Raw genomic sequence first — 27,997 nt, 5'->3', positions numbered from 1 at the left:
AATACTTTGGTCTACTAGCCTCGTTGATTGAATGGCTTGTTTAAATATTGAGTATATCGCAGATCCCGATATCATGAAATATAACCTTCATCGAGGTAATGATGTAAAATTGTAGATATTTATATAGGTACACTCCCGGATTTGTCTCATCAAGTGTGATGAACACCTACTACAGGTATTTAAAGTACTTTAAACGGTATGTAAAATAAAATAAAAATAAAATAAAAATAGCCTTTATTCTACCAGAAAACATGCTCACAATATTTCACTTATATTAAATTATACATAATTTCCATTTTATTAATTATCCATTTCATTATATAATTTCATTAATTTAATTGCATATATTAATATATTATTATTCTTAAAACATGCAGCTAATCTTATATAATTTCATTAATTTAATTGTATATATAAATATATTATTATTCTTAAAACATGCAGCTAATCTTTTGTGGTAGTCGCCTCATTGGCGTAGGCCTCCCCCAGCTTCCTCCAGTTGTCTCTATCTCGAGCTTTCCTTCTCCAGTCTGGTCCACCCTTTTCCCTGAATATGTCTTCCCATCGCTTTCTCGGTCTACCTCTACCTCTTTGTGTTCCCCTCGGTGTCCATTCTGTTAGTTTCCTAGTCCATCTATTATCTGCCATTCTACACACATGACCTGCCCAAGCCCATTTGAGAGTTCTAATTTTTTGCAGTATATCGGTTACTTGTGTTACTTTCCTTATTGTTTCATTTTTAATTTTGTCTGATAATTTGATGCCCAACATACTTCTCTCCATTTTTCTTTGATGTACGGCTAATTTATTTTCATCTTTTTTACGCAATGACCATGTTTGACAACCGTATGTAAGGCAGGGTAGTATAACTATGTCATGCAATTTACTCTTGATTTTTATGTTAATGTCTTTGTTTTTTATTATTTCTTTTAACATCCAATACTTTTTCCAAGCTATGGCTATCCGTCTATTTATTTCTTTTTCTGTATGATCATTGAATGAGATAGATTGGCCTAGGTAGATATATTCTGACACATACTCTATGACTTCCCCATCTACCTTGATAACTTTGGTTTCCCCATTCGTAATTATTTTTGTTTTGGAAGTATTCAGCGACAAACCAACCTTTTTACTTTCTCTCGCCAGATCGTTAATCATATTTTCTAACTGTGTACTATTTTCTGAAACTATTGCAATATCATCCGCGAACCTCAGGTGACTCAAATATTCTCCGTCTATTTTTGTTCCACGTCCTTTCCAATTAATATTTCTAAATACGGTTTCCAAGACCGCGGAGAATATTTTGGGAGAGAGTGGGTCGCCCTGTCTAACTCCTTTCTTTATTGGAAAATTTTCTCCATCCCTCTCTAGCCGTATTTTAGATGAATTATTTGAATAAATACTGTACAGTAGCTCTATGTATTCGATGTCTACGTTTTGCTCTACCAGCGCATTCCAGATCGCGCCATATTCCAAGGAATCAAAGGCTTTTGTAAAGTCTATAAAACAAATATACACAATCCTTCCATATTCGTTGCTTTTTTCTATAAGTTGTGTCACTACATGGATGTGATCGATGGTAGAAAAATTTTTCCGGAATCCTGCTTGTTCACGCGGTTGGTTCTCGTCTAGTATTTTAGAGATTCTGTTCAGTATCACTTTCGAAAAGACTTTATACACATTGCTCATGAGACTGATCGGCCTGTAGTTGTTCAAGTTGGCTCTATCTCCTTTCTTGTGTAGTAAAGTTGTAGTAGATCTGGACCATTGCATGGGAGTCTTTCTTTTTTCGAGTATATTGTTAAACATCGTTTGTATGGGTCTTAGTAGAGGTTCACATAGGGACTTAAGAAGTTCATTTGTAATTTTATCACCTCCGGGCGATTTGTTATTTTTTTGTGTCTTAATTGCATACTCTATCTCCGAAAGAAGTATTAAAGGTACCTTTTCGTCATCTTTCTTTTCTAGTTTGTATTCACTAAGTTCAGTCGTTGATTGACTAGAATAGAGTTCTTTGTAGAATTTTGTAGCCTCTTTTATTATGTCTAATCGTTTTATTTTATTATTACCAGCATTATCTATTATATTTGGTGTCCATTTTGAAGATCTTTGTAGTTCTATGAATGCTTTTTTCACAGCTCCTGTTGTATTTATGTATCTTTCAAAAGTAAGTCTTCTACGTTCCTTTGTATTTTCTGAAATTTCTCTATTAATTTGTTTACTTATTTGGGTTATTTTGTTTCTAATTTCTCTAGTTCTTCTTTCTTGGTATAATTTCTTTCTTTCTTGTAGTAGTTTCTTTATATGAGAATTTCTGTAATCATACATGTTCTTTTTAGTATCGGGTATCTGATTGAGTAAATTGGTCATTTCCTTTTCAAAGTTATTATATTGATTTTGTATATTATATGATCTCTCTACTGCTTGTTTGAGTTTTTCTTCCCATTGTTTTTTGCTCTCTCTTGGTAAAGTTGGTATGTCTCTAGTGTAGTTTCTCGTTGAATTAATGAATTTTCTTTTTCTTATCGTTTCTATATGTAAAGTGCAGCGAATCATTCTGTGATCCGTATAAAAATTGAGATTTTGAATAATATTAAAATTTTGTACGTTCAGATTGTTACTTGTAAGGATATAATCAATTTCATTACGGTATAAGCCATTCGGGGATTGCCATGTCCATTTTCTGCTTGTTCTGATCTTATACCTGCTATTTGTAAATTTTAAGTTCTTTTCTATGGCAAACTCGACCAGTCTTTGACCATGTTTTGACCTCTTCCCGCTTGAGTACATTCCAAATGTTCGTTCTTCTCCTTGTAGTGATTTTCCTATCTGAGCGTTAAAATCGCCCATAATTATAAATTTATCTGTGTTTGCTTTTTCTATAGCTGTTTCTAGTGTACTGTAAAATAGGTCTAGTTCGTCGTCCTTGCTTTTTTCGGTAGGTGCATAGACTTGGATGAAGGTTAACACGTTGTTATTTGATAAGTTTATCTCTAATGTTGCGACTCTATCAGAATAACTTTTGAAGGAATTAATGTTTTTCTTTAAGTATTTCTTTACTATAAATCCTACTCCATTATGACCTTGCGAACTTTTTGTGTGGTATAATATGTAGTCTGAGTATTCTTCTATTTCTTCTCTTTTTCTTCTCGTTTCGCATAATCCTATTATATCCCACTTTAACTTTTGTATAGCATAGTCTAGTTCAAAAATTCTTGAGTCCGACGATAGTGTTCTTACGTTTAAAGTTGAGATGTATAATATTTGTGATGTATTTTTTCTTATTTTTGGTTTGTTTGGGGGGCTGTAGTCTACATCCTCAACCGAAGTTCCGGTGACCAGCCGGCCTAGAGGACGCTGTGAGAGGGGAGCTAATTGTTAATCGGAGTTTTCTTCTGCGATATTAGTAGTAGTCCGCTGCATGTAGGAAGATATATCATATGTTTTGTTTTTCTTTCGACTTTGGTAGATCTGTCTGTGGTCTGCATTTCTTGGTGACTCTGATAAAACTCTCTTCTGTGTTTTATTTTGTTTAGACGCGTTTCCTTTCACAGTTACTATTTTGTCGTAACGTAATGTAACTTGTTCTCCTAGATCTCGTCTTTTCTTCAGCTCTTCTTGTAAATCTTTCCGTTTTTGTAAAACGCTCTTTGGGTAGTCTGGCTTTACGTATAGGTTGCTTTCTTTTAGAGTCCTATTGTTCCTCAGGATATTAATTTTTTTACCTACTGTTGTTAGTGTGACAATTACAGGCCGAGTCTTTCCCCTTTTCGGGCCAAGTCTTCTTACATTTTCTATTTCACTCTTTCTGCAATCGATTTTCATCACATTATTTATGGTTTCTAAAATAAATTTTTGCAGTTCCTCATAGCTTTGCTCCGTTTCTTCCACTCCGAAAAATATTACATTTTTTGTTTTTAGCTGTCGCTCTAAACTATCTATTGTTTTTTGTTGTATTTCGACTTGTTTTTCAAGTTCCTGTGTTTTTAGTTCCATAAAAGTGAATTTCTGGTCGATATTTTGATTTATATTTGTTGTGATGTTGTGCTCTAAATTCTTTATGCTTTCTTTTTGCTCGGCCAGATCTCGCTGAATGGTATGTAAGATTATTAAAATCAAAATAAACTTTATTCAAGTGGGTTTTTACAAGCACTTTTGAATCGTCAATTAACAATTAAGTGAAGCTACCACCGGTTCGGAAAGTAGATTAGAAGATACAAGAACCGGCAAGAAATTCAGTAGTTCCTTTTTTTTACGTTTAAAAAATACAATCGTATTAGTTGATTATTAAATTAATTATTTACTATTTTAATGTTCATTATTTAAATTTAACGGTGAAAGAGATCCACTTATGTGGTCGTTGTGTATACGTAAATATTTCCGTTTAGTAATATTCTATTTATTAAAAGTAATTTGTAGTTAGTTTAAAAACATTTTTAACACACATCCGATTTAATAATTCATCCCCCATTTAAGCCTCTTTGAAAATACATTTCGAAATATTTTCACTTTTGCCCATTTTCAATACGTTCTATAAGAAACAAAAAAATGTTCAAGAAGCGTTGAAACTCATTCATTCTTAAAAAAAAATATTTAGCAGATAAAAGTATACAACAATATAATATTTCAACATGAAAAAATACATCATCTTCTTTATATACGGTAAAATACAATCGCCAGAGCTTATATCTAATATTAAACTGTATGTCCCACGTAATATGCCTCGACACCCCATCAAAAATACGTTCGCTATACCAAGACACCGTACGAATGCAGGAAACTTTTCACCTATTACTCGATGCATCAGAACTTATTGTACAATTCTATAAACAGATATGACATCGACATCCATCACCAAAATTTATTTAGTTTTAAGAAATCCTTATTATACGCTGTAAGTAAGACTTTACTATGTTGTTATTATATAAAATATTTTTTTAAATTTATTTTTAGAGGCTTATAATTATTTATTTTGTTTGTATTGCCTGTATTGTATTTGTATGGCATTAAACCTATGTTTGTTCTAGCTTAATTTTTTAATATTATATAAGTTTTTAATAGTATTTAAGCTTTTAACATTATTTAAGAGTGTATTACTTTTTATTTAATTCAACAGTACTGTAAATGCCTGTAGTGGTGTATCACACTGCACTGGTCCGTATACTTTTATTACATAAGTGTTTTTGTGAATATGCCGATGGTGTTTTAAATAAATAAATATCTTTTTATGTTTCGAAGGGATTGGTAATAAATTAATTTGTTGGAAACCTATGAAATTACTTTTAAATTATTTACTAGTGACCCGCCCCGCTTTCGCTCGGTCGCAATACTGATACTCAGCATATTACAGAATGTCTGTATATCCAACGACTCTTAATTTTAAATCTGTAATATCGAAAACATTCATTTAAATTCCAAGCTATAAAGGGCCATATTGATCTATATTAAATGTACAATGTATGTAAGGTTCTTTATTGGATAAGGATTAATACCGTATTGCTTCAAATCGCTTCGAAAGTAAGCCATTATTTCTCGTAAATGGCAAAGGATAAATAATGGTTGTTGTGGGTTATCTCTAAGATATAGACATATGTCTATTATATAGACATATATACCATCACGGCCTTTTTTGAAGACAACTCAAAAGGTACTCAACAAATCAAAAGGTACAATACTGCAGTGTATTATTAGGGATTGCAAAAAATGTGTTTATTTACGACATCACGAGCTGAGTGGTTAGAACGCGTGCATCTTAACCGATGATTTCGGCTTCAAACTCAGGCTATATCTATGTACTTAATTTGTTCTTGTAATTCATCATGGATTTGTCTAATTTAATTGAAATTCTGCCACATTGAAATAAAAATATTTATAACGGATTTGAATCGCGTATATTAATTATTTTTGGCATAATTCATAAACGCGATTCAATTCCGTTATAAATAGTTTTATTTCAATGTGTAATAATCGCGAAAATTTAAGACAACATTATATTCTGCCACATGTGGATTCCACCAACCCGCATTGGAACAGCGTGGTGGAATATGTTCTAAACCGTCTTCTTAATAGGAGAGGAGGCCTTAGCCCAACAGTGGGAAATTTACAGGCTGTTGCTTTACTTTCTTTTCTTTACTTTATGACATCACATTAAAAACTTCTAAAATGATCAGTGTTTCTCTACTATATTGTCCTTGCATACATATCAGCCTTCCGAGACGTGACGTTCAAATCAAATCAAATCAAATCAAAATAAACTTTATTCAAGTAGGCTTTTAAAAGCACTTTTGAATCGTCATTTTAAAATTAAGTGAAGCTACCATTGGTGCGGAAAGTTGCCGGTTCTCGGTAGAATCTCTACCGAGAAGAGCCGGCAAGAAACTCAGTAGTTACTCTTTTTTAACACTTAAAAAATACAAAAAATACAAACGTTCGTTATTATATTGACTACAAGTAAGATACATAATATTTTTACATTTTTATTTTTTCATAATACATAAGCTTTTAATAGAGGTTTCGGTGTATTACTTCATTAAAGGAAGGTTACGTTTCGAGGCATTGCGCTCTAGAATCTATTAGTCTGACCCATTTACGCACTGGGCCAAGATCTTATGTATTATTGAGGAAGCCGTATCCTGCCAAGATTTAACCGCCAAGTAGTTTTTATTATTTATGTCAGTTATAAATTGGAAATATGACGCCAACTACAAGCTACAATGACTAAATCCTTAAACTCATAAAAATGTATACAGCTCTAATGTTTATGAGTCGTGGTGATCATTTATCTAGTGGCCAATTAGTCCATACAACTAATACCTCCGAAAAGTCTATACTTGGGTTTTACAAAACCTATGGGTAGGTTTTGTAAAACGCACTAACCATCACAAACATCGCCAATTACCCATCTTGGGCATTAGATGCTATGTCCCTTAGACCTAAAATTACAAGGGCACACCCATTCTTGAAACTAGCATACAATAATACCAGATTTTTTGGCGGTAGAATATCTGAGCGGGCTATCTACGTAGATTTTCTTGCACAAAGCCCTAGCAAATGATTGCATTCTCACTAGAACAAGTGCAAAAATTTCAGCTAAATCGGAAAATCAGCGTTTTATGTGCAGTTGTGAGTTATGATGGATATCTCATAAAGATTTGTAGAGAAAAATATTAGTGATTTTTTCCCCTTAAAGTCTAAATCATAAAACGTTATCATAATAAGTAACATATTCACTTTTAAAGTTAATATTGTCTTTATCACTTTGAATTTCGATCTCTTTAAAAATATTACAGTAAAAATTGTGAATAATTGTAATATAGGAATAGTTAAACATTGGGATGAAATTTCATGCGTCAGGACGCGAGATAGTACCAAATAGAATGAAACTATATTAACTAGATTAATAATAAAATTATCTTAAGCTAATGTCACTTGTCTAATCTTATGTTTTTTTATTTCTTCCGAAGGTTTATTTAAATAAAGGCTTAACATTAAAATGCTTAATTTACGCATACATTGATAAGAAAAGAGGTTAGTAGTGCATTGCAACGCTTAGGAATTTTTATGGAAATATTTGTAAGGAATGCGAAGAAGATGTTATTCTTCTGATATTTAATTATTTTCTATTGTTTATATAAAAAAAATTAAAGGAAAAGATTTGTCAGACTTTATTTACCGTCGCAATGGAGTGCTAGATACAACATATTTTTTGTGTAACTTATTTATTTAAACCTACTCTCATGCATATTTTATTTTGTAATAATGAATGAGCAATTCTCAGTACAGTTCATTAAATCACAGATCTAGAAAATAGCTCCACGGTTTTGACTGAAATTTTATATTCAGACTACTTGCCACCCGCGGCTCTGTTCGCTTTTTAGGGCGTGTTTATCGTGAGTTATTGAAAAAAGTAGCCTATGTCCTATTTTGGACTTCAAGTTTACTTTACATCAAATTTCATCAAATTTGGTTTGTTGCTTCGATCGACAGACAGACAGTGTCACTTACACATTTTAATATTAGTAAAGATATGATTTTGTTTTCAGGTTTATCTGTTGCTATCTTTTCAAAAAACGCTTTCAAATGTATTTAAATTATAATTTTCCTTTTTAGTTCTGAATTGGCCCTAGGATACATTTTTGGTTCGGGTTATTACAAAATATACCTACTACTTTGATTGTCTGTTACTTGTGATTGTATGAGTGAAAGAAAAGAGCATGAATGTTGCATACTTCTGTGATCTTTCGCAACCTTTCCCGTGTAATTTCTTTCTTCTACGTGTTCAATATACGGACATCATTTAAGATTTTTTTTTATCGCTGAGTACTTTCGTAAAGTTATTTTAGTTCTTTATTTTAGTACAGTCATTCAACTTCTAGATCAAAATTGTAAAATATTAAAATGTAGTTATTTTATTACGGAATAGCCGCCTTTTTTGATACTTTACGTTAATTTATTAGTTATATATGTATAGTTATTTTTTCCCCGTTTGAATTAATTATAGTAAAAAAGTATATACCGTGTTAGTTGCCAGTATCTTTAAAATTTTCATATAAGCTACTATTATACATCCAAAATACTTCAAAAATTAAATATTTCGTTTATTTTTTGCATGAATATTTTAATTAATTTTGTATGTATAATTCAGTTAAATTTTTTTTAGATTATCTTCAAAGTCTTCGTGTAAATAAAAAGATTCCAATCGTTACATAATTTTGTTTTTTACTTTTTTTTAATGTATGTATTGTAATTTTTACCGGTGAAAAACCTTCAAGTTATCTCGTTAATTCTGTGAGCTGTCAAATTCAGCACGAGAATAAAATCCTTGTTCCAATATTTATAGACTGCGTTACCTTAGAGGAGTTTTATAGTAAAATTGTTGCTAATATATTGTTGGTTAAACTTTTTTATATATGTATACATACTTTGATTTGTCAAGACCTAATTAAATTCAAAAAGTATAACTTAAAGCACTTCTGAATTGTCATTTAACAACTATATTAAGTGCAGCTACCGACGGTTCGGAAAGTAGATTCAACCGAGAAGAACCGGCAAGAAACTCAGTAGTTACTCTTTTCCAACATTTAAAAATACAGTCATATTAGTTAACTTCTTTACCAATATATTTTTTACAAATTATTTTAATGTATGAATCTGCAAAGCCAAAGTATATAAATCAAGATCGCGTAGAATGGTAGCAAGAATGCAGCATTTAGATGTTGAATCGTTATTTTGATCCTGCGGGCAATATTGTTACGAAAAATATAAAGTCATACCTAATTATTTAAACTACCAAGGTAGATAAATAGGACGTTCAATTCGGACTTTATAATTTTTTTTTCATTAAAAGCTGAAATATTTAATTAATAAAATACTAGTTTTCTATTTGTATTAAAATGATTAGGAATGTTGAAAAATAAATGTATACATCATAGTTCTTTTATTTTAGTTAAATGAAGATGAAAAATATAGCTTCCGCCGACAACATCCGCCTGTGAGCAGGTGTTTACTATGTGTTACTGTGTACTGTCCTGTATTATGTGCTATTTTGAACACCACAATGTATACAACAACTACAACAACAGCCTGTAAATTTCCTACAGCTGGCTTAAGGCCTCCTCTCCCTTTGAGGAGAAAGTTTGGAACATATTCCACCATGCTGTTCCAATGCGGGTTGGTGGAATACACATGTGGCAGAATTTCTATGAAATTAGACACATGTATCACGATGTTTTCCTTTACCGCCGAGATAAATTATAAACCCAAAATAAGCACATGAATATTTAGTGCCTTGGTGCGAGGGTTAGAACCCTCAATCATCGGTTAAGATGCATGCGTTCACTGGGTTATCTCAGCTCATGTATGTTTATAAAAATAAAAAAACAAACGAATCATAAAAATCCACTCTCTTCTTTATAATATTAGTTAGGATCTGCTATGTTTTAAAGTAACTCGTCGTAAGGGGCCGCAACTCTACAAGTGTCCCTGCGGGGGCGGCGGGGTGACACGCTAGCCCTCTGCCTCTACTCCGGCTCACTCCCTCGCAGACATTGGCGTTGGACGCACGCGTGCTTGTGACAAATTCTGTTATCGTTACGATTTGTTTTGTGAAAATGGTTCTTGCAGACTTTTTGACGGAAACAAGAAAGAAGTGGCTTCAGGTAAGAGATATTTACGCTTTTTCAGTCATTTGATATTTATAATTTCATTAATTATAATAGTTATTTGGAATTAGTAATTATTGATAAACACATACAATTTCGTATAACAATAATATAGTGGTATGTTTCAATATATTTTAATTCAATACCTAAGAATCGAAGTATTTAATCTCAAATATTATCAGGAGCTTTCAAAGTTTCAGAAGCTTTTGAAATTAATCTCCTTGTATCTTTAACTTGATAAGAGTTAATTGTATTAGTTCAAGTAATTTGATTATCGTTATATATGTAATAAATTGTTTGGGTACGAAGTGATACACTGAGAAGCGTTAATTAGATTATTAATTTTCAAATTGGAATTCGTAGTGTTCTCAATGTATCTGCTTTTAGTTCCAAAACCCATTCATACAGAGGTGTTTTCTAAAAACGTTTAAAAAGTTTATCCATTTAAATGTTCTTACAAATAAATAAGATTTAACTATACCAATATATAATTTACGTGTTACTCAAATAATTTAGTATCTACATATATGATTTGAGATATTTTTCGGCTATATTTTGATAATAATATTTGCACATATTTAAGGAAATATGATAAAAATTCGAGCATATTTTAAATCGTTTATTCACACGAGATAACATATAACATAGCGATTGGTTTGAATAAATGTTTGCCTGAGATAAAAGGGAGGAAGCAGACGGATGGGAGCTCGCTCAATATTGTTACAGTAATGACGCGAATATCGTTAGTCGATTGGCTTCACTGCTACACTTAATAATTTATTTGAACTCTATAACCGTAGTCTCGCCCTAATCGCTCAGCTTCTATTAAATGGATTCTTATTAACTGTAGGATGAATAAGAAATTAGGAAGAATATACAGAAAGAAATATAAACCATAAAGGATTGAAGGCACGAACGATTGTATGTATATAGTAATATACATACAATCGTTCATACACCCTTCAAACCAGAATACAATATAGAGTATACTTTTAATTGTATGTGGTAAAAAAATAGCTACTGAGTTTCTTGCCCTTTTTATTGTTGAAATAAGCTTTACTATTTTATTTTCTTGTCGATAACCGATCACTTATATTATTTTTATTTTTGCACTATACGCTAGGAAATTTCTATAATGTTGATGAATTTTAACCTTTCGTTAACGTTAAATATACAAATTTATAACACACAAACTTTCGCATATAAAACTTTATTAAGATAAGTAGCGAGATATACTTTTGGAGGTTACTTTTTTAATGATTAGTTTACGTCACAGCTCTAATGTGATGAGTTGAAGGTTACTTCATACGATTGTAAAGTGTATATAAAAAAGAATTGAAGCGATATACGTCACGCCGATTGTTAAAAATGTTAATTTTTTTAATAAACACTTCGTTATCTGTTTATTGTTCTGAATCAAATGACTGTAATTAGTGTTTTGTTTTATCAAAAAAAAACTAGTGTCTAATTAAGGTAATTATTTTTGTGTTGTTAGTCAGTCCATTACCCTAAGGAGGGTAGTGTTTTTGTTCTATTGTCTTATTAGGCTCGCGAAATTATCAACGTTTATAGTAAAATATTTTTTGTTTATAAAAATTTACAAGGTGACGTATATCGTCGGACACTTAGGACTTTGAGCGAGTCTGATAAACTCCACGCACTTCCAGCGCCAAACCGCAATAATTTGTATTGCAGTGTTCAGTTTAAAGGGGGAAACAGCGTGAGAAAAGATACAAGGGATTTGGGTTTAATTAAAATTTGGTTACTGATATTTGACTTTATTGACAACTTAATAAATAGTTAATATTTCTTTCAGTAAAATTTTCTATGGTAACCAACGTCTCTTTCTCTAAATCCCCCACTTCCAAACCTCAGGGTACTTATTGACCTTCTTTACAGAGAATCCGATAACTTTTTACTGATCTAACTCGATCTAAATAAATATTAAAAAAATATCATCCACTACCGACGAGTAACCGTTAAATATAATGAGGATTTCATTAAAAGGAACTTCAACTGAGTTTAAAATTAAAACGAAGGGCGTGCAACACGTGACGGGAGTTAAAACTTTTGGTTTATAACGGCTTCACTGAAACCTTCATAATTTACTCTTATAAAAACAATTACTTAAAACATGTTTTACTTTAGCGAGTTTCACAGTATTCATTATCATAAACGCAGACCGCCTAGGCAGGCTGGCTGGTGTCAAAATGATAACAATTAAATGGACAATATCAACAATGAGTTTGCAACACATCATACTCACTAAGACCTCTCTTGTTTACGCGTCTGTTATCATCGGTATTATATAAGCGGTGTTTGTTTGTTGTTGCTTTGTGACATGCGTCCGAAGGTGCGACTAAAAGACAGCTTAGGAATGAAAATAAACCATTTTAATTTCATTATTTAATTGTATTTTCATTGTAATGTTGGCATATCATATGGATTAATAACCTAATCTCAGTGCTACGAACATGTATCAATATATTTCAATGTATTTAAACACGTAAAATAATTGAAATATTCGTTTATAACATTATTTTACTTAAAACCAACTTGGTTTCATTTAGTTTTGTTTAGGAGTGTGTTAATATTAATTTTAATTAACTTCTCAGTTTCTTGCCAGTTATTCTCGGTAGAATTTACCTTCTGGGCGGTGTTGATTTTACTATTTTAATTTTATAATACAACATGGCGATTTAAAGGCGTTTAAGATATTATTTTATACCAGTATAAGCAGTAATTTTATGTGGAAATGAAATTTTCGTGTAATAAATTATGAAATCCATTCTAAAAATATCTTAGCATACTTGAATTCTTTATCTCCTGAGAGTGCTCCAGCGCGCCCCGAGGAACAACTATATTAACCCTCCGTTGTTACCTCACTAAGGCGCCGCTTACATAATCTGTTCCACTGTATATGTGGTCCAAGTTTAGAATTAAGACACGATTTTTTTTTTCGCTATTATTTTATATAATTTACCAATTTATCACGTGAAACGATCAAATATATATCAGAATTATTTCACAAAAATGCAATATAACTTTTTTAAAAAATTCAATTCAGATACTTTTTTTTTAAAGCAGAATACGGGTTAATGAACTTAGTTTATTCAGACATGGGCCATTGACCTTACAATCAATGTAGTTAAAATTATGATATGCTATGACTTATGTTATTCTACACGTTTTATATCTGTGTAAAATTATATACTTTTTTGGTTTGTCAATATAGTTAAAAGTTCGTGTTCTATCTAATACAAAAATTGTACTTTATTTAATCTTTCTTCATCAAAACAGTTACTGCCGCAATATTCAGGGCAATATAATATTCTGGGGCCCCGCGCGACTTCATGTGTTAACCTTCAAACCCGCTCTGATCCTGATACACAGTCGATAAAATCTATTTCCAATCTTCGGCCTGCGACTATAGCGAACAAGGGGAAAGAATAAAAACATTTTATAAAACTTCTACGTTAAATGGTCTGCAATTAGCTGACTACTACTACTACTATAATTAATAATAATTACCATGAATAATTTTATATATTACTGGTTTTTGTCAGTATGTAGCTTGATTGTCTTTCTATTTTTTCCAAATTTACAACTGATTAGATTAATTGGTAAAGTCGTATATACGTGACGAAAGAAACATTCTTATTCTTTACAACTTCTATGATTTTTATATATATTTTGAGAAGGCTGACGGATAATAGGTCAACTGATGGTGGTGAATAAATATTTACACTGTAAGAAATATTAAACATTTCTCATATCGCTACCGACTCTGGGAGCTAAGATTTTATGTATGTACACTAGCTCACTCGCCTTTCAAACCGAAACACATTAATATCTATCATTTATGTTTCACTGTAAAATATCTCATCAGACGGACCTATGCAGACGGACTACCCAAAGCACAAAGGTGCTCCTCGAAGTCAATTTTTAAAATTCTATCTATATATGTAGAGACTACTCTACTCTTTTTGAATAGGATTCTTATTGAACCTAGAACTTAACTACCCTGTTCTAGATGTTCCACGATCGGGTAAAAGTCTTCTTCTTTCGTATATATGAGAGTTTACTGCTCCTACGGCTTCTTTTGTGGATTAGTTGATATTTTTACAAGTAGCAATTATTTACAGGATATTGCCCTTTATCACTGAGAGCGAAATAAATAACAATAAACTCCATATAGAAGTATTACACTTTCTTATTGATGGTCAATTGAAACAGTACCACCGGTTCGGAAAAGAAAATACCCTGACCTGGGAGGAACCGGCGAAAAAATTCAGCAAATAATAAATTACACACATGAATTTAGTAGCGCTTGCAATTGTCGGCTAAGATGTCCTTACCACGCAGCCATCTTGGCTCTTACGATCCTTATATAGAATTATTTAAATGATAATTCCCGCTGAGAGACGCCGACAAATGACTTTTGCTCTGTTATTGTTACGAGCATAAATCATTATCATGACAAAGCATTGACGATTATTGATAGTAGACTCGTTCGCTTTGAGTATAAGTATCGGTTCCTTGAAGTGCCATTGTTCGTTGTAACGCTTGATAATTTCAATTTATATTAAAAATAAATCAAATCAAAATACTTTATTCAAGTACACATACACATAAATACTCGCGAATTGTGATATTACAAATTTGAAGTTACCGTATGGATGGTCAGTTGTTATTTTTACGAATTAAATCAATGTAATAATTACTTATATGCATTAATGCATAATGCATGAATGCATTAATTTCGGATGAATATTAATGAATACGCATGTTAATCTTATCTTTATAATCTCGTGTCAAATTTAAATTATATTTATACTAATATATAAATGTGAAGGTTACTCTGTCTGTCGTTCTTTCATTACAAAACCACTGAATCGAAATTGATGAAATTTAGTGTGCAGAAAACTTGAACTTCAAGAAAGGACAGGCTACTCTTTTTGCCAAACACATGACAACCAAACCCATAAAACGCGAATGAAGCCGCGGGCAACCACTAGTATTTTAATATTTTCATTTCACTTCAATTATCAAACTCTTGATGAGTTGGCACGTGTAAAACTGTCTGTGTCATTATATTATGGAACGAATTCCTCGCTAGGGTTGCTGTGGACTTAACACAATCGGATACTTCACGTTTAATCTTCATTACAAGTGGTTATTTAATTAATTTAAATTTGTACATTGAGAACAGGAAGTAATGTAAATATATTATAACAGTGCCTTAAGTACTGGTTTGTAAGAAAGTGAATCACACTTAACTTTTTTTTAATTTGAAAAAAAAAACGTTGTTTCAATTATTGAAAGACACATATAAAATAGAAAATTTTATAACAAATCTTTGCCCTAATTTCTAGAATACTTAGTTGCAATTTATTTTAAAGAATACTCCTTAATACACTTAGTTAACAAACTTACTTTTCGTACTCATCAAAAAAGAAAAATTAAAGTAAAAAAATTAAGTAAAATTATTCTAGTTCAATAATTTAGATTCAAGTTTTTTGACGAGACGATAAACGATCGAAATGTAAATCGTCTAAGATCATACAACAACAGTTTCAAGGCATTATGACCAAGCTGCTATTAAAAACTATTCATAAACATTGTATTAAAAAAAGTTCATGTTTGAGACAAAAATTAACAAAATTAAGCATGCTAGTTTTTTATAACTCTTAAATATCTAAGCTATATAAATATTAGATCACTTTACGTTACTGTAGTAAAAATAACGACAGCCGATTAATTCCATAATTGTAAGTAAACAAAACTGTCATTTTTGATTCTAAAGTGATTATTTATATGTACATGTCTCGTGACTAATAACCGACCGGCAAACTTAGATTACGCGATGTGTTCTTACAAATATACTTTTAAACAAAAATGGGGTTGTGATTACAAATGTTTGTCAAACAGTCCGCAGATGTATTGTTGATCGTTTAAATTAATTTATTTGTTTACTAACACATTTAAATAGAACTCGTTTGTAGTGTTCGAGAAGTGATTACAGAATATGTTTATTGATAAAGCGTTCGTGCAGCCTTGCCACAAATAAGATACAATAAAATAAAACACATCAATACATTACTAATTAAAATAAAATTAAAAACGATATTCAGTAAACACCAGCGTACCTACTATTAGCGAGACTATTACTTATCAAGTAATCGACAACTATCAGAGCATACAAAGCCATAAATCACGCCTTACATTCCTCTACATTAATGCACGAAGTATATGCAAGGAAGGGAAATTGGACGAACTCAAGTGCATCTTACGAGCAGTATCAAACACTATACATGCTATACTATTAACAGAGACTTGGATTAGTAATGAAAATCAAGCATTAGATCTGCAAATCCCTAATTACACGCATTATTACAATTACAGAACTGACTCAAGAGGCGGAGGAGTCTCAGCCTATATACACAACAATCTAAGATCGAGCCTATCTGAATCAACATATTCTGGAGGAAACAATTACCTTTGGATTCAGCTGGAAAAATATGCGCTTGAAATAGGAGTCGTCTATAACCCTGGACACACAAATTTTAATGATTTCCTTAATGTTTACGAATCTCAATTACAACAGAGAAATAGAACCATCATTTTTGGAGATTTCAACATTGACTTGTTGACAAAAGATAAAAAGACTAAGCAGTATACGGATCTATTGAGAGGAGTGGGACACATATTATTAAATAAAATCACAACAAAATACTGCACAAGAGAATCGTCAACAAAAAGATCAATTATAGACCATATTAGTACTAATCTAAAAAATGATAGTTTTCACTTGGCTCTAATCGACTCCTCTATGTCAGATCATAAACAACTCTATTTGGAATTGAAAAAAATAAAATCACCACCAAAACAACGTAGACAGTATGAAGCAATAAACTATGAAAAGCTAGCCACCTTGGCGACTGAACTTGAGCTTGACAAGCATAATAATGATTACATACAATTCGAAAATCAATTAAAAGAATTAATTTCTAAAAGTAAGACAATAAAAACGAAAATTCTAAATCTCCCTCAAAACGATTGGATAAACAAGGAAGTCATTAGTGAGATAAATAATAGAAATGCCTTATGGGTAGAACTAAAGAAGAACAAAGATGATGACAATTTGAAAATAAAATTTCAGATAACGAGTTCATATGTATCAAAGTTTATTCAAAACACAAAAAATAACTATTACTATAAAGAATTTACAAAATGTTATAAAAAGCCGAAGAAAATGTGGAACCTTGTAAATAACCTATCTAACAATAAAATAAAACAAGTCTGTGCTCCTTCAAAACTTTCCGTTGATAGACAACATATCACTGACCCAAAAGAAATATGTGAAATATTTAACAAATACTTCTCTACAATAGGACCTATGCTAGCAAATAAGATAATTAACACTTCTTACGATAATTTGTCCTACGTCTTACCTAAAATTAATCTTGAAACTGACCATGTTATGTCTAGTCTTGAACCATGTACAATAAGCGAAATAATCCATATAATACACAACCTTGACAGTAATTGCAGTGTTGGAATAGATGGTATAAACACAAAAGTATTAAAACGCATACTAAAGCAAATAGCTAGGCCCTTAACACAATGTTTCAATAAGTTATTATTAGCAGGGTCATTCCCAGATACATTGAAAATTGCTAGAGTAACGCCTATTTATAAATCTGGACCTAAAACGGATCCAGGTAACTACCGGCCCATATCTGTGTTACCAGTCATATCTAAGATACTAGAAAAAATATTACACAATAGATTACATAAATACTTGGAAACAATTAATTTTATCTCTGAACGGCAGTACGGTTTTAGACCAAGAAGTAGCACACTTACTGCGACAATTGACCTAGTCACTAAAATTAAACACAGCATCGATAACAAAAATATAGTTTTGGGTATATTCATTGACTTAAAGAAAGCCTTCGATACTGTGAGCCACAAATTACTGTTAAAGAAGCTGGAAAGCATAGGCATCCATGGTAATGCTTTAAAAATGTTCGTATCTTATCTAACTGATAGACATCAAGTGGTGAAAATTGGGGATTATCAAAGTAAGTCATTACCTTTAACTTGTGGCGTTCCCCAAGGATCTATACTAGGCCCATTGCTCTTTCTGACTTACATTAATAACATCCAAGACCTTGGCTTACATGGATATATAACCCTGTATGCAGATGACACTTGTCTTTTCTATTTTGGACCATCTATACAGAATCTCATCCTTCAAGCTCAGGAAGACTTAAATACTTTAGCTGTATGGTTTCAACGTAACCTCCTAACAATAAATACGTCAAAAACATGCTACATCATTTTTAAAGCTAAAAATAAAGTAATTTTGCCACACGCACCCCTTACAATTAATAACGAACAATTACAACAAAAACACACTGAAAAATATCTGGGATTACGGATAGAGAGTAATTTAACCTGGAATACTCAAATTGAACATATAAGAAAAAAACTAACATCAATTACTGGCTCAATTCGAAACCTAGCCCGATGTATTCCGCGTGATCTGCGTTATACCATCTATAACACTCTAGTCAAACCCCACTTACTATATCTCATTGAAGTTTGGGGAAGTGCCACTAAAACAAGACTAGACAACTTACAAATAGCACAAAATAAAGTAATAAAAACTCTCTTCCGATATCCCTTTCAAATATCTACTACAAAAATGTATAATGAAACCAAAATAATGAATATCCGACAGCTCTATACATATAGTACATGTATCTTGATCAGAAAAATTCTCGACAAAACTATCCACACTAATATAAAATTTACCAAAGTAAAGGAACATGTTAAACGTAGCACCCGACGAGCTAGCTTCCTTGTATTACCTAAAACTAGAACAGCACACAGTAAAAAAACCCTTACATATGAAGGAGCACAACTTTATAATAAAATTCCTGCTCACATAAAAAATGTAAAGTCATTCAAAGCATTTAAGACAAAACTGGCTAATTACATTAAAGCACAATCATTTTGAATAACAATAATAGTATAATTTGATATTGTATTATTATTGTTATTTAAAATGATTATTTGAACAATAACAAACTAATGCGTTGAATGGCTAGTTATTTTAAGACGAGCACAATTGTTACCTTACTTTTTCTGTGTATTCTCATGTAAGTGACTTTTGTCTTTTTGAGAATAAATGTCTATAAACCTAATTAATAACAAAATATTGTTAACATGATGATCAATTTCGACCACGGTCATTTTTGGTCAATATATAAGATTGCAGCCAAGTCAGTTTAAATATTAAGTAGTAAAAATTACAATCAATACACTATTATCGATAAATATTTATGACTACATGTATACAAGATGTGTGCGTTTATTGTAAGTGTGTGAGTGTGTCAACTGTCGTAGCTGTTCTCTTTCGTTGGCTGTGACACTCGGTTGTAAATCAAGGCAATGAAAGCGGGTTGAGCGTTCAACTTTGATCGCTCCACAAATAATCGCTCCAATATATCGCTCGTTTGTTTTATCTCGTTTTGATTGTATATTATAGAATTGAATATACAGTTTTACATTATTGACACTTGAGGCAGACCTAAAGCTTGATGAGATTAAAAATATCTTATCTCTCTTTTCCCCATAATAAAATAAAATGTATATTTGTGTAATAAATTCTTTTTAAGTATACATTTAAAGAATATATTAACAATAAGGCCGCTGCAAATTTCAAAGCAGACTTCCAATCTCGTCTTCAGAACAACTGCTTACATTTGTTGTGATAAATATCCTCTGAAGACTATTTTGATTGTGTTTTTTTTTATTTATAGCATAGCCTAAAATATTTTGACCGCGCATCTAAATAAATTTCACTATTGTTTCATGAAAGTTAATCATTGAACAACTAAATCTATGAACCACTTGTCTCCGGGCAAACCATTTGAGATCAATAATGTAGGACAGACCAAATGTCACCCAGATAAATAGCTTCAATTGATTTCATGTAGAACATTTTAATTAATATTAGTTTGTTTATGTACAACATATGATTAAATTAAAATATCAAAATGAGTGAAACTCTCTCGCTGAAGAAAAAATTATCGAGAATATTCGTTTCTCCCGATCAATAAGCATCAAACTAATTCGTATATTAATCCTGTCTGCCTTTGATAATCGAACAAATGACATATTTGGAATATCAGAGAATGGGAGATCCAATCTAGAGTTTGGAATTTCAATTACGCTAGTCTTAAGATTCTATCTGAATTATGAATAAATTCCCACGTCAGAGAGGGTTTAGAATTCAGGAATCTCTTGATTCGTAACTAATATTTCACCTAAATATGTATTACTAGCAGTTTGCCGTGTAAATTATTTTAACTTCTCAAAATTTTTCTTTTTTTTTTTATGGTATATATTGGTGTACGAGCAGATGGGCCACCTGATGGTAAGTGGTCACCATCACCCATAAACAATGACGCTGTAAGAAATATTAACTATTCCTTACATCGTCAATGTGCCATCAACCTTGGGAACTAAGTTGTTATGTCCCTTGTGCCTGCAGTTACACTGGCTCACTCACCCTTCAAACCGGAACACAACAATACTGAGTACTGTTATTTGGCGGTAGAATAACTGATGAGTGGGTGGTACCTACCCAGACGGGTTTGCACAAAGCCGTACCACCAAGTAAATTCTCAAAATAATAATAGTATATAGTACCTAGTATAGTTGTCTGGTTCTCATTCGCACGGTGTCTGGTATATAATGATAAATGACTTCGTAAATGAAAATGTAAATATTTTCAATTCACACAGAGGAATTCAACAGGTTCAACATGACCCCCAAGATTACAAAGTCCGTTATATGTGTGTCGGTACATACGGTTTTTGCGTGTTTCCGCGCCAGCGTGTGGTCACGGTGACCGACCACCCTCTGTGACTCCCTGATTAAACTAGACAGATTAATAAATAATACTTAAACACTATTTAGTATTCCTCAACGGTCGGTTCGCTTTATTTGTAAATCTAGGATCTCTTTATTTATATCTAAATAAGTACCGATTTTATTATTAAGTATATAAGTAATAACAACGCATTGTAAATATCTTATTTTTTAATAAAATAAATTCTGTATAATTTTATAATCTATAAATTTTATTTATGTAAAACTTTATTTTCTATGATGTTACAGTCAGTTTAACTCTATACGAATAAATACTAGACTTTTTTAAGGTCTTACAAAAGCAATATAAACCAAACTACTTACTTAAAACTTAAGAAAATGAACTTCATTTCGTAGACGGTTTTAGTACATAATAGTATTGTGTAAGTAACAGCGCCTCGCCGTTTCAAAAGCTTTAAATTTAGACAATCGACGCGACAAGCGTGTTCGTCGCAGTGTTCTAGTTTAGCAGAAGTTTTCACTTGAAACTTTTACGAGAAACCCATTAAATGTTTAGTCTTAATTTAAAAGGGTATATGTATAACTATTATACTTTATAATGTCAGGTACTGAGATTTCTAAAACACTGTTAATATTCTAGTGTCTGTAGTAAAACAGGTTTATGGAAGGGAGGACGTATACTACGAGTATACAGATCTGTATGGAAGATCGTTTTATCAGTCATGCCTCCAACAAAAATAAAATATGTATATAGTTATAATTTAATCTATAGGAATGTCTGAATTTGACTCTTAAAACATAACACACATGAAATGTTTTACTGTAGGGTTTTTTGGGTAAATAACGAAAACTCCCATTCTAATCATCAATTTTTTGAGAAAATATTGGTCATTTAACAAACATATGTTCGGGTTGAATAGAGAACCTTTTTGTAGCCGATTTAAAAGAGTAAATTATACATTACTATATTCGAGTACATTCTATAGTGATAAAACACAAATAGATATATTTAATACTTGAAAATTTCACAGTATTTATTTAGCTGTCATATTTAACTTTAGTATTTAATGGCTTATTATGCTGATGTCTACTTGTTACCTAAAGGTGGTGTTAAAACATTTACTTAGGGATATGTTTTATATGAAAGTCAGGCGTTATAATTAAGCTACTAGCGAGCGCGTTAGCCCAATAGTGACGCAAGATTAAACCCTTGGGGGATGAAGCCGCGCTTAGCCTACTTAGGGAGTACAGTTGGACACATTTACAGCGACATTTCTTTTTAATTTGCCACACTAGCTTTCACTGGCAGACTTTTATACACAGACAGATTATATTATTCACCTGTCAAAAAATATATAAATAATATACATTGCGTTTATCATTTATATGATACTAGAAACCCGACTCGTGAAGTCGAGATGGGTAGAATAAACTATAGACAACTTTAAATGGTCGGAAATAGGTGCAAGAAGAAAAAAATATAGTATTTTCTGACCAGTAAAGTTGACTCTCGCTGCTTCTCTTTTATAATGTGTATGTATTATATACATAGGCCTTGCTCATGATTGACGGAGTGATTACTCTGTTTAAAATATCGTACAGACTTTATTGTGTAGAGATAATATGTAGCCGACTGTACGAAATACAACTTTAAGTGAAGTGTAATAGAATGTGCGCGTGCTTAGTCAGACGACACTGAAAACTTAATTATAGGTCGATGCGCTAAGTTGGACGGTATTTTGCGTAAAATTATTCGCTCGAGTGCATGTTACGTTAAGAGACCTTACACTAAACGAAGTTACTCCGGCCACCTAATACTTACAAGAAGTGTATTGCTCTTACAGCCATTTTGACTTCTAAAGTCTTGGGTTCGATTTCATTGAATTATGTGACCGAGAAAATAGAGAACGCATCTGCACTTATACCGTTATAATATCTATACAGGATAAGACAACAGCGCGATTTTTAAGACATTTTCTACCTCGCACAACCACTCTGTGGAACCAGCTTTTGCCAGCAGTTTTTCCGCACCGATACGATTTGGGAACCTTAAAAAAAAGAGCGTACTCCTTCCTTAAAAGCCCCCGGTGTTGCAGATGTCCATGGGCGATGGTAATAGCTTTTCATCAGGTGAGCCTTCTGCTTGTTTCCCCCTATAACATAAAAAAAATAAGCCGTGTGATATCTGATACAGGAGGTACATGGTTTTCGAGGAACGGAAGTGAACCTCTACCAACATCCTAACACTTGGCACTGAAAATTTCTTGCCAGAAATATTCAACATGATGTTATCGGTCCGTGATCCGATACACAACAAGCGTGCGGCAGACAGACTGACAGATAACATGACGCAACGATAAGATTTCTGTTTTCGATGAGTAATACTGTCTCAAGCTTGTATAATTTTAAATACAAATTGTAAATTAAAGCCTACCCATTTGTACGCAATAAACTCAAAAACTATCAATCGGATTTTTCTATGGTTTTCAACTAATAGAAAGAATAATTAATGAGTAAGGGATTATGAGAAAATATATAAGACTGAAAATATAATGCCGACCAATAGCGAAGTATGATAGCTACGGTATATGATGATGTCTATTCTACACATGCGGAGGGTATCTAAATCTTCTATACGTGTACCTGTGTACCCGAACTCGACCGATTACGATAATTCTTGTTTATGTATCCCGGTATGGCTTAGAGTGGACCGTAAATTCTTATACTAATGTGGTATACATTATGAGAGTCGAGATGACCCAGTGGTTAGAACGTGTGCATCTGAAACGATGATCGCGGGTTCAAACCCAGGCAAGCACCGCTGATTCATGTGCTTAATTTGTCTTTATTATTCATCTCGTGCTCAGCGGTGAAAGAAAACATCTTGAGGAAACCTGCATGTGACAAATTTCATAGAAATTTTGCCACATGTGTATTCCACCAACCCGCATTGGAACAGCGTGGTGGAATATGTTCCAAAGCTTCTCCTCAAAGGGAGAGGAGGCTTTTAGCCCAGCAGTGGGAATTTACAGGCTGTTGTTGTTGTTTGTTGTTGTATAGCCCACATTATTACTATTTGCATTCAATTAAAATTAATTGATATAATGGAATTCTTACTGATGGCATTTCTAGTGTTCATATTTCTAAATAGTAATAAAGCTTAATAGATCGCCGATAAGCGCTCCGGAGTCGAGTCGATGGAACATAACAAAGTTAATTGAACATGAAGTAGGACATCGTTGTGTCGATAAATTAAATTCCAATTACTGATACAATACATAACTAAGAAAGCATTGGCAACTGCAACGCTCAAAAAGACATCATTAATAAAAAAATTACGGCCTCCTGGTTGACTATTGTATTTGTGTATACCGGTTTTCAAAGCCACTCCGAGGTCCCGGGTTCGCTTCCCGGCCGAGTCGATGTAGAAAAAGTTAATTCGTTGTCTATGTTGCATGGGTCTGGGTGTTTTTGGTACCGCCGTTTTGATTTTCCATACCACAAATGCTTTATCTACTTACATTGGGATCAGAGTAATGTATGTGATGTTGTCCAATATTTATTAATTAATTTGAGAATTTACGAGTTCTTAATTCAAATTTTGGAATTTTTTTAAGATGACGTCGTATTTAGTGCTAGTGCGTTGTGAAATATGTTTTCGATAGTTTAATCGTAGCAGCGCTGTGACGTCAGAGCAAAAGTCGTGAACTCTCAGCCAGCCGGGCGCCGGCCGCCGACGTAACTACGTTTCACAACATGCAGTAGTAATTGCAGTCCAATTACTGTTTCGGGAATAGTAAACGTACAATTATAAAACAAACATCAACTAACGCTTCTGGCTAAGTGTCACACAATAACTTATACAATTAAATCACAATAAGAAATTCGATAAAAGTATATTTTTTTTTATCACCGACTTTAAAATAATTTAACGACTTCAAAATTACACAATTATTTTTTTTCAAACTTAAAATAAGATACATCTAAAAATAATCTTTTTAATTATTTCGATTCGAGTCATTAATATTAATTACTTATGGTTTTCACGTTTCGTTTACTATAAAACATATAAATCAAAGACATTAAAATGATGAAACAATGAATTATTTTAACACGCCATGTTCGTTCTGAGTTAATTTCGTCCGATTCCCTCGATTACTTCGATGTCACGGTTATCATTAGGTTTTAGTATATTTTGTGTTGCATAAGCCCTTGACTGGCTATTGACCTACTTTTGATATAGCTCTACATTATCTGATAACGTGTATTTGATAATAGTTTCATAATATATGTTATTAACTTCATAACGTGGAAAATTAACTTTAACATAATAATAATAATAAATAAATATATTAATGTTTAATTATTAGTTGTGTGTGTCTGCATAATCGTATATCAGCAATAAGTATATAACAGTAAAATATATTCCTACAAATATATATTTTGCAAGACGATGTTGGACTATGAAATTTTCCGAATTTCAAACGTAAGAAAACTGAGGCAAAACGTGACTATACCGCGTAACAAGTCCAAACACGTTTACATATTGACCTTTGGTTTGCTGATGTCGGATTACAGAGGGTTCTGGATTAGACAGGGGCCGAATTACCGAGTATTCATTGAAATGTTACATGTAACATAGATCGGTAGGTATTTTAAGTAGTGACCTTTAATATACGTTATTATTGCCAATGCAAATAACCTAAGTAACTTAACGATTACTTATTTATATTTGTTAAACAAAGTTTTATGAACGGAAAGGAAATAAGCAATAAATAAAGTAAAGCAAGAGGTTTTCTATATCCCACAGCTGGGCTAAGAGGCTCTTATATATCGGGTTGTTAAAAGCAAAATTCGGGTTGAAAGATGCACGTGTGTTGCTTCCTTTGACACAATTCCATGATTCGGCGATGATTACTTCAATTTCAGGTTAACTCGCAATATGCGGTTTAGAATCAAGTTTTCTAACCCCGTTTTAAGCGATCGTTGTACTAAGCAAGGCCTTACGTAGAGTTTCTATTTTAGCACACGTTACAAATAAAAGTTAGAAAGAATATCAAGTATCGGGGAATAGTTTTTACGATATGGAAAAGCAATTTCAAAGAAAGTCTATGAGGAATAAATCGCACCCGGTGTCGGTGGCGTCGATTCGTTTTGTATGTAATAAGGTTTTCTACGATTCGAAAATCGAGCTGATATTAAATTTGTGTGAGGTTTTTTCGATTTATTTTCATTTTGATGAAATTCCTATCAAAAATAATCTATTTTATCTTATTGAAATGATTTACAGATCGTTTAAAAGCGAATTATAGCATTTATAACCCGAAATGTAACTGAAAATACATTTTTTTCATATTTACTAAACATTAATACATAAAACATTTTATGATATGTTTTCATGCTTGTTTTTTACAAAATATATATTCTATAATGTTTCAATCTTGACTCACAATATCTACTGAGCATCATTAATCATAGATATCTTCTTCCTTATATAATATTTGTTATTCTTTTCAGGCCTTTAAGTTGTTCAAGCGGAATAAAAATAAAAAGAGCGCTCGAAACCGGGTCTCTCCAGCGCTAGTGCGCTCGCCCTCATATAATGGAACGGTGGACGCGCGCGCGGAGATCGATCTACAACGCTTCTGCCCCTGTAGAACCTCCATGCCACCGCTACACATCGCGAACGAGTCCTACGAGAACACATCCTACTACAGCAGTTACAACAGCTACGACTCGCACAATGACAGCCTGCAGAGCTACAACAATTCGACTTGCGACAGCTCGGCGCGGTCCGACTCCGCGTACGACTCGACGCGTAGCAGTCCCGCCCACGCCAGGCCCGTTTGCTACGCGACGGTCACCTACTTTAACGTCAACGACAGCGAAGACAGCAGCAGCATTCACACCGAGTACACGCTCCTCGACTACGACCCTGATGCTGATGAAGATGAGAAAGCTCAGAATATGATCAACGAAAGCTTAGAATTAGTTAGTACGTTATGAATTGTTTTTAGTTTTAGATTATGGTTTATTTTAGTAATTTTCATAATAACGAATTTCTTATGGTTAAGTTACAAGAAATAAATTGTACAGCCGGTGTTATAAATCGGTGTGTAGTTTTACTTTCAAATATCATGATTATTTAACTGACAATATTTTTTATTATGATATGTTATCTGTGCTTAATTTTTGATATTTTTATCGTTGAGAATGACTTTGCAACACGTTTGAAAATCACCGAACAAGCAAAGCGAATAAGCTAGTAAACTTTCTTGAGATTAGTTTACGATCTGAAAACTGTATATACGGTCTGGCGAGCAAATTAATATGATTTACAAAAAGTGTTTGAAGTTAATCCGTTTTTTGCCCTATACGCGTCAATGTTTCGTAAGATAAATAAAATATAGCGACAATACTTAAAACAATTTTTAATTGGATGAATATAAAATAATTAAAATTAATGTAAATTTACATACAACCGTACAATGTATTTGAATAAAAAAATATTTCACTGGCAACACTATTTTTTGTAAAGATGTTTTTTGTATGATGAATTGTTAATAATTTATAAATCTGTATTGAAATAAATAACTATAATTAGTTGTAGCGATTACCAAAGTTATTGTGATAATGTTTAGATGTATAATAATGATATTGATCTCAAATAAATTTTATATAGATTATAGATTCAATCATCATCTGATTTCATTGTAAATAAATATTATAAAATATATAATGATTTGTTTTATTTATATCCGTTGGTTCTTTTTTTAATTGAGTTAAAACTATAAACAGCCTTTTTTCTTTGGAACTAACACTGGCACTTAATTTGCACGGAGACTGATATAATCCCTGAAGAAGCTATTTAAAATACTATCTTCCCAGCAACAACATTATCTGATAAAGTAAATTATCACCTTAGATAC

At 32.3% G+C, this 27,997-nt stretch overlaps 1 protein-coding gene across 1 annotated transcript; it reads left to right on the top strand.

Annotated features, from left to right (window-relative positions):
- Nucleotides 1-10,012: 10,012 nt before the first annotated feature.
- On the top strand, nt 10,013-27,513 carry LOC124533693. The gene is made up of 2 exons (XM_047109140.1): nt 10,013-10,157; nt 26,586-27,513. Exons 1-2 carry the CDS (start codon nt 10,110-10,112, stop codon nt 27,072-27,074), a joined length of 537 nt encoding a protein of 178 aa, XP_046965096.1. The 5' UTR covers nt 10,013-10,109; the 3' UTR covers nt 27,075-27,513.
- Nucleotides 27,514-27,997: the final 484 nt, after the last annotated feature.

The sequence above is a fragment of the Vanessa cardui genome, chromosome 1 (assembly GCF_905220365.1).
Source record: "Vanessa cardui chromosome 1, ilVanCard2.1, whole genome shotgun sequence".
NCBI lineage: Eukaryota > Metazoa > Arthropoda > Insecta > Lepidoptera > Nymphalidae > Vanessa > Vanessa cardui.
The sequence above is the reverse complement of the archived record's forward strand: the minus strand, read 5'-3'. Positions and strand labels throughout refer to the sequence as shown.

Coding starts and splice junctions, on each gene's coding strand:
- LOC124533693 (XM_047109140.1), top strand. CDS start 10,110: ATGGTTCTTGCAGACTTTTTGACGGAAACAAGAAAGAAGTGGCTTCAG. Junction 10,158..26,585: donor CAAGAAAGAAGTGGCTTCAG/GTAAGAGATATT, acceptor TATTCTTTTCAG/GCCTTTAAGTTGTTCAAGCG.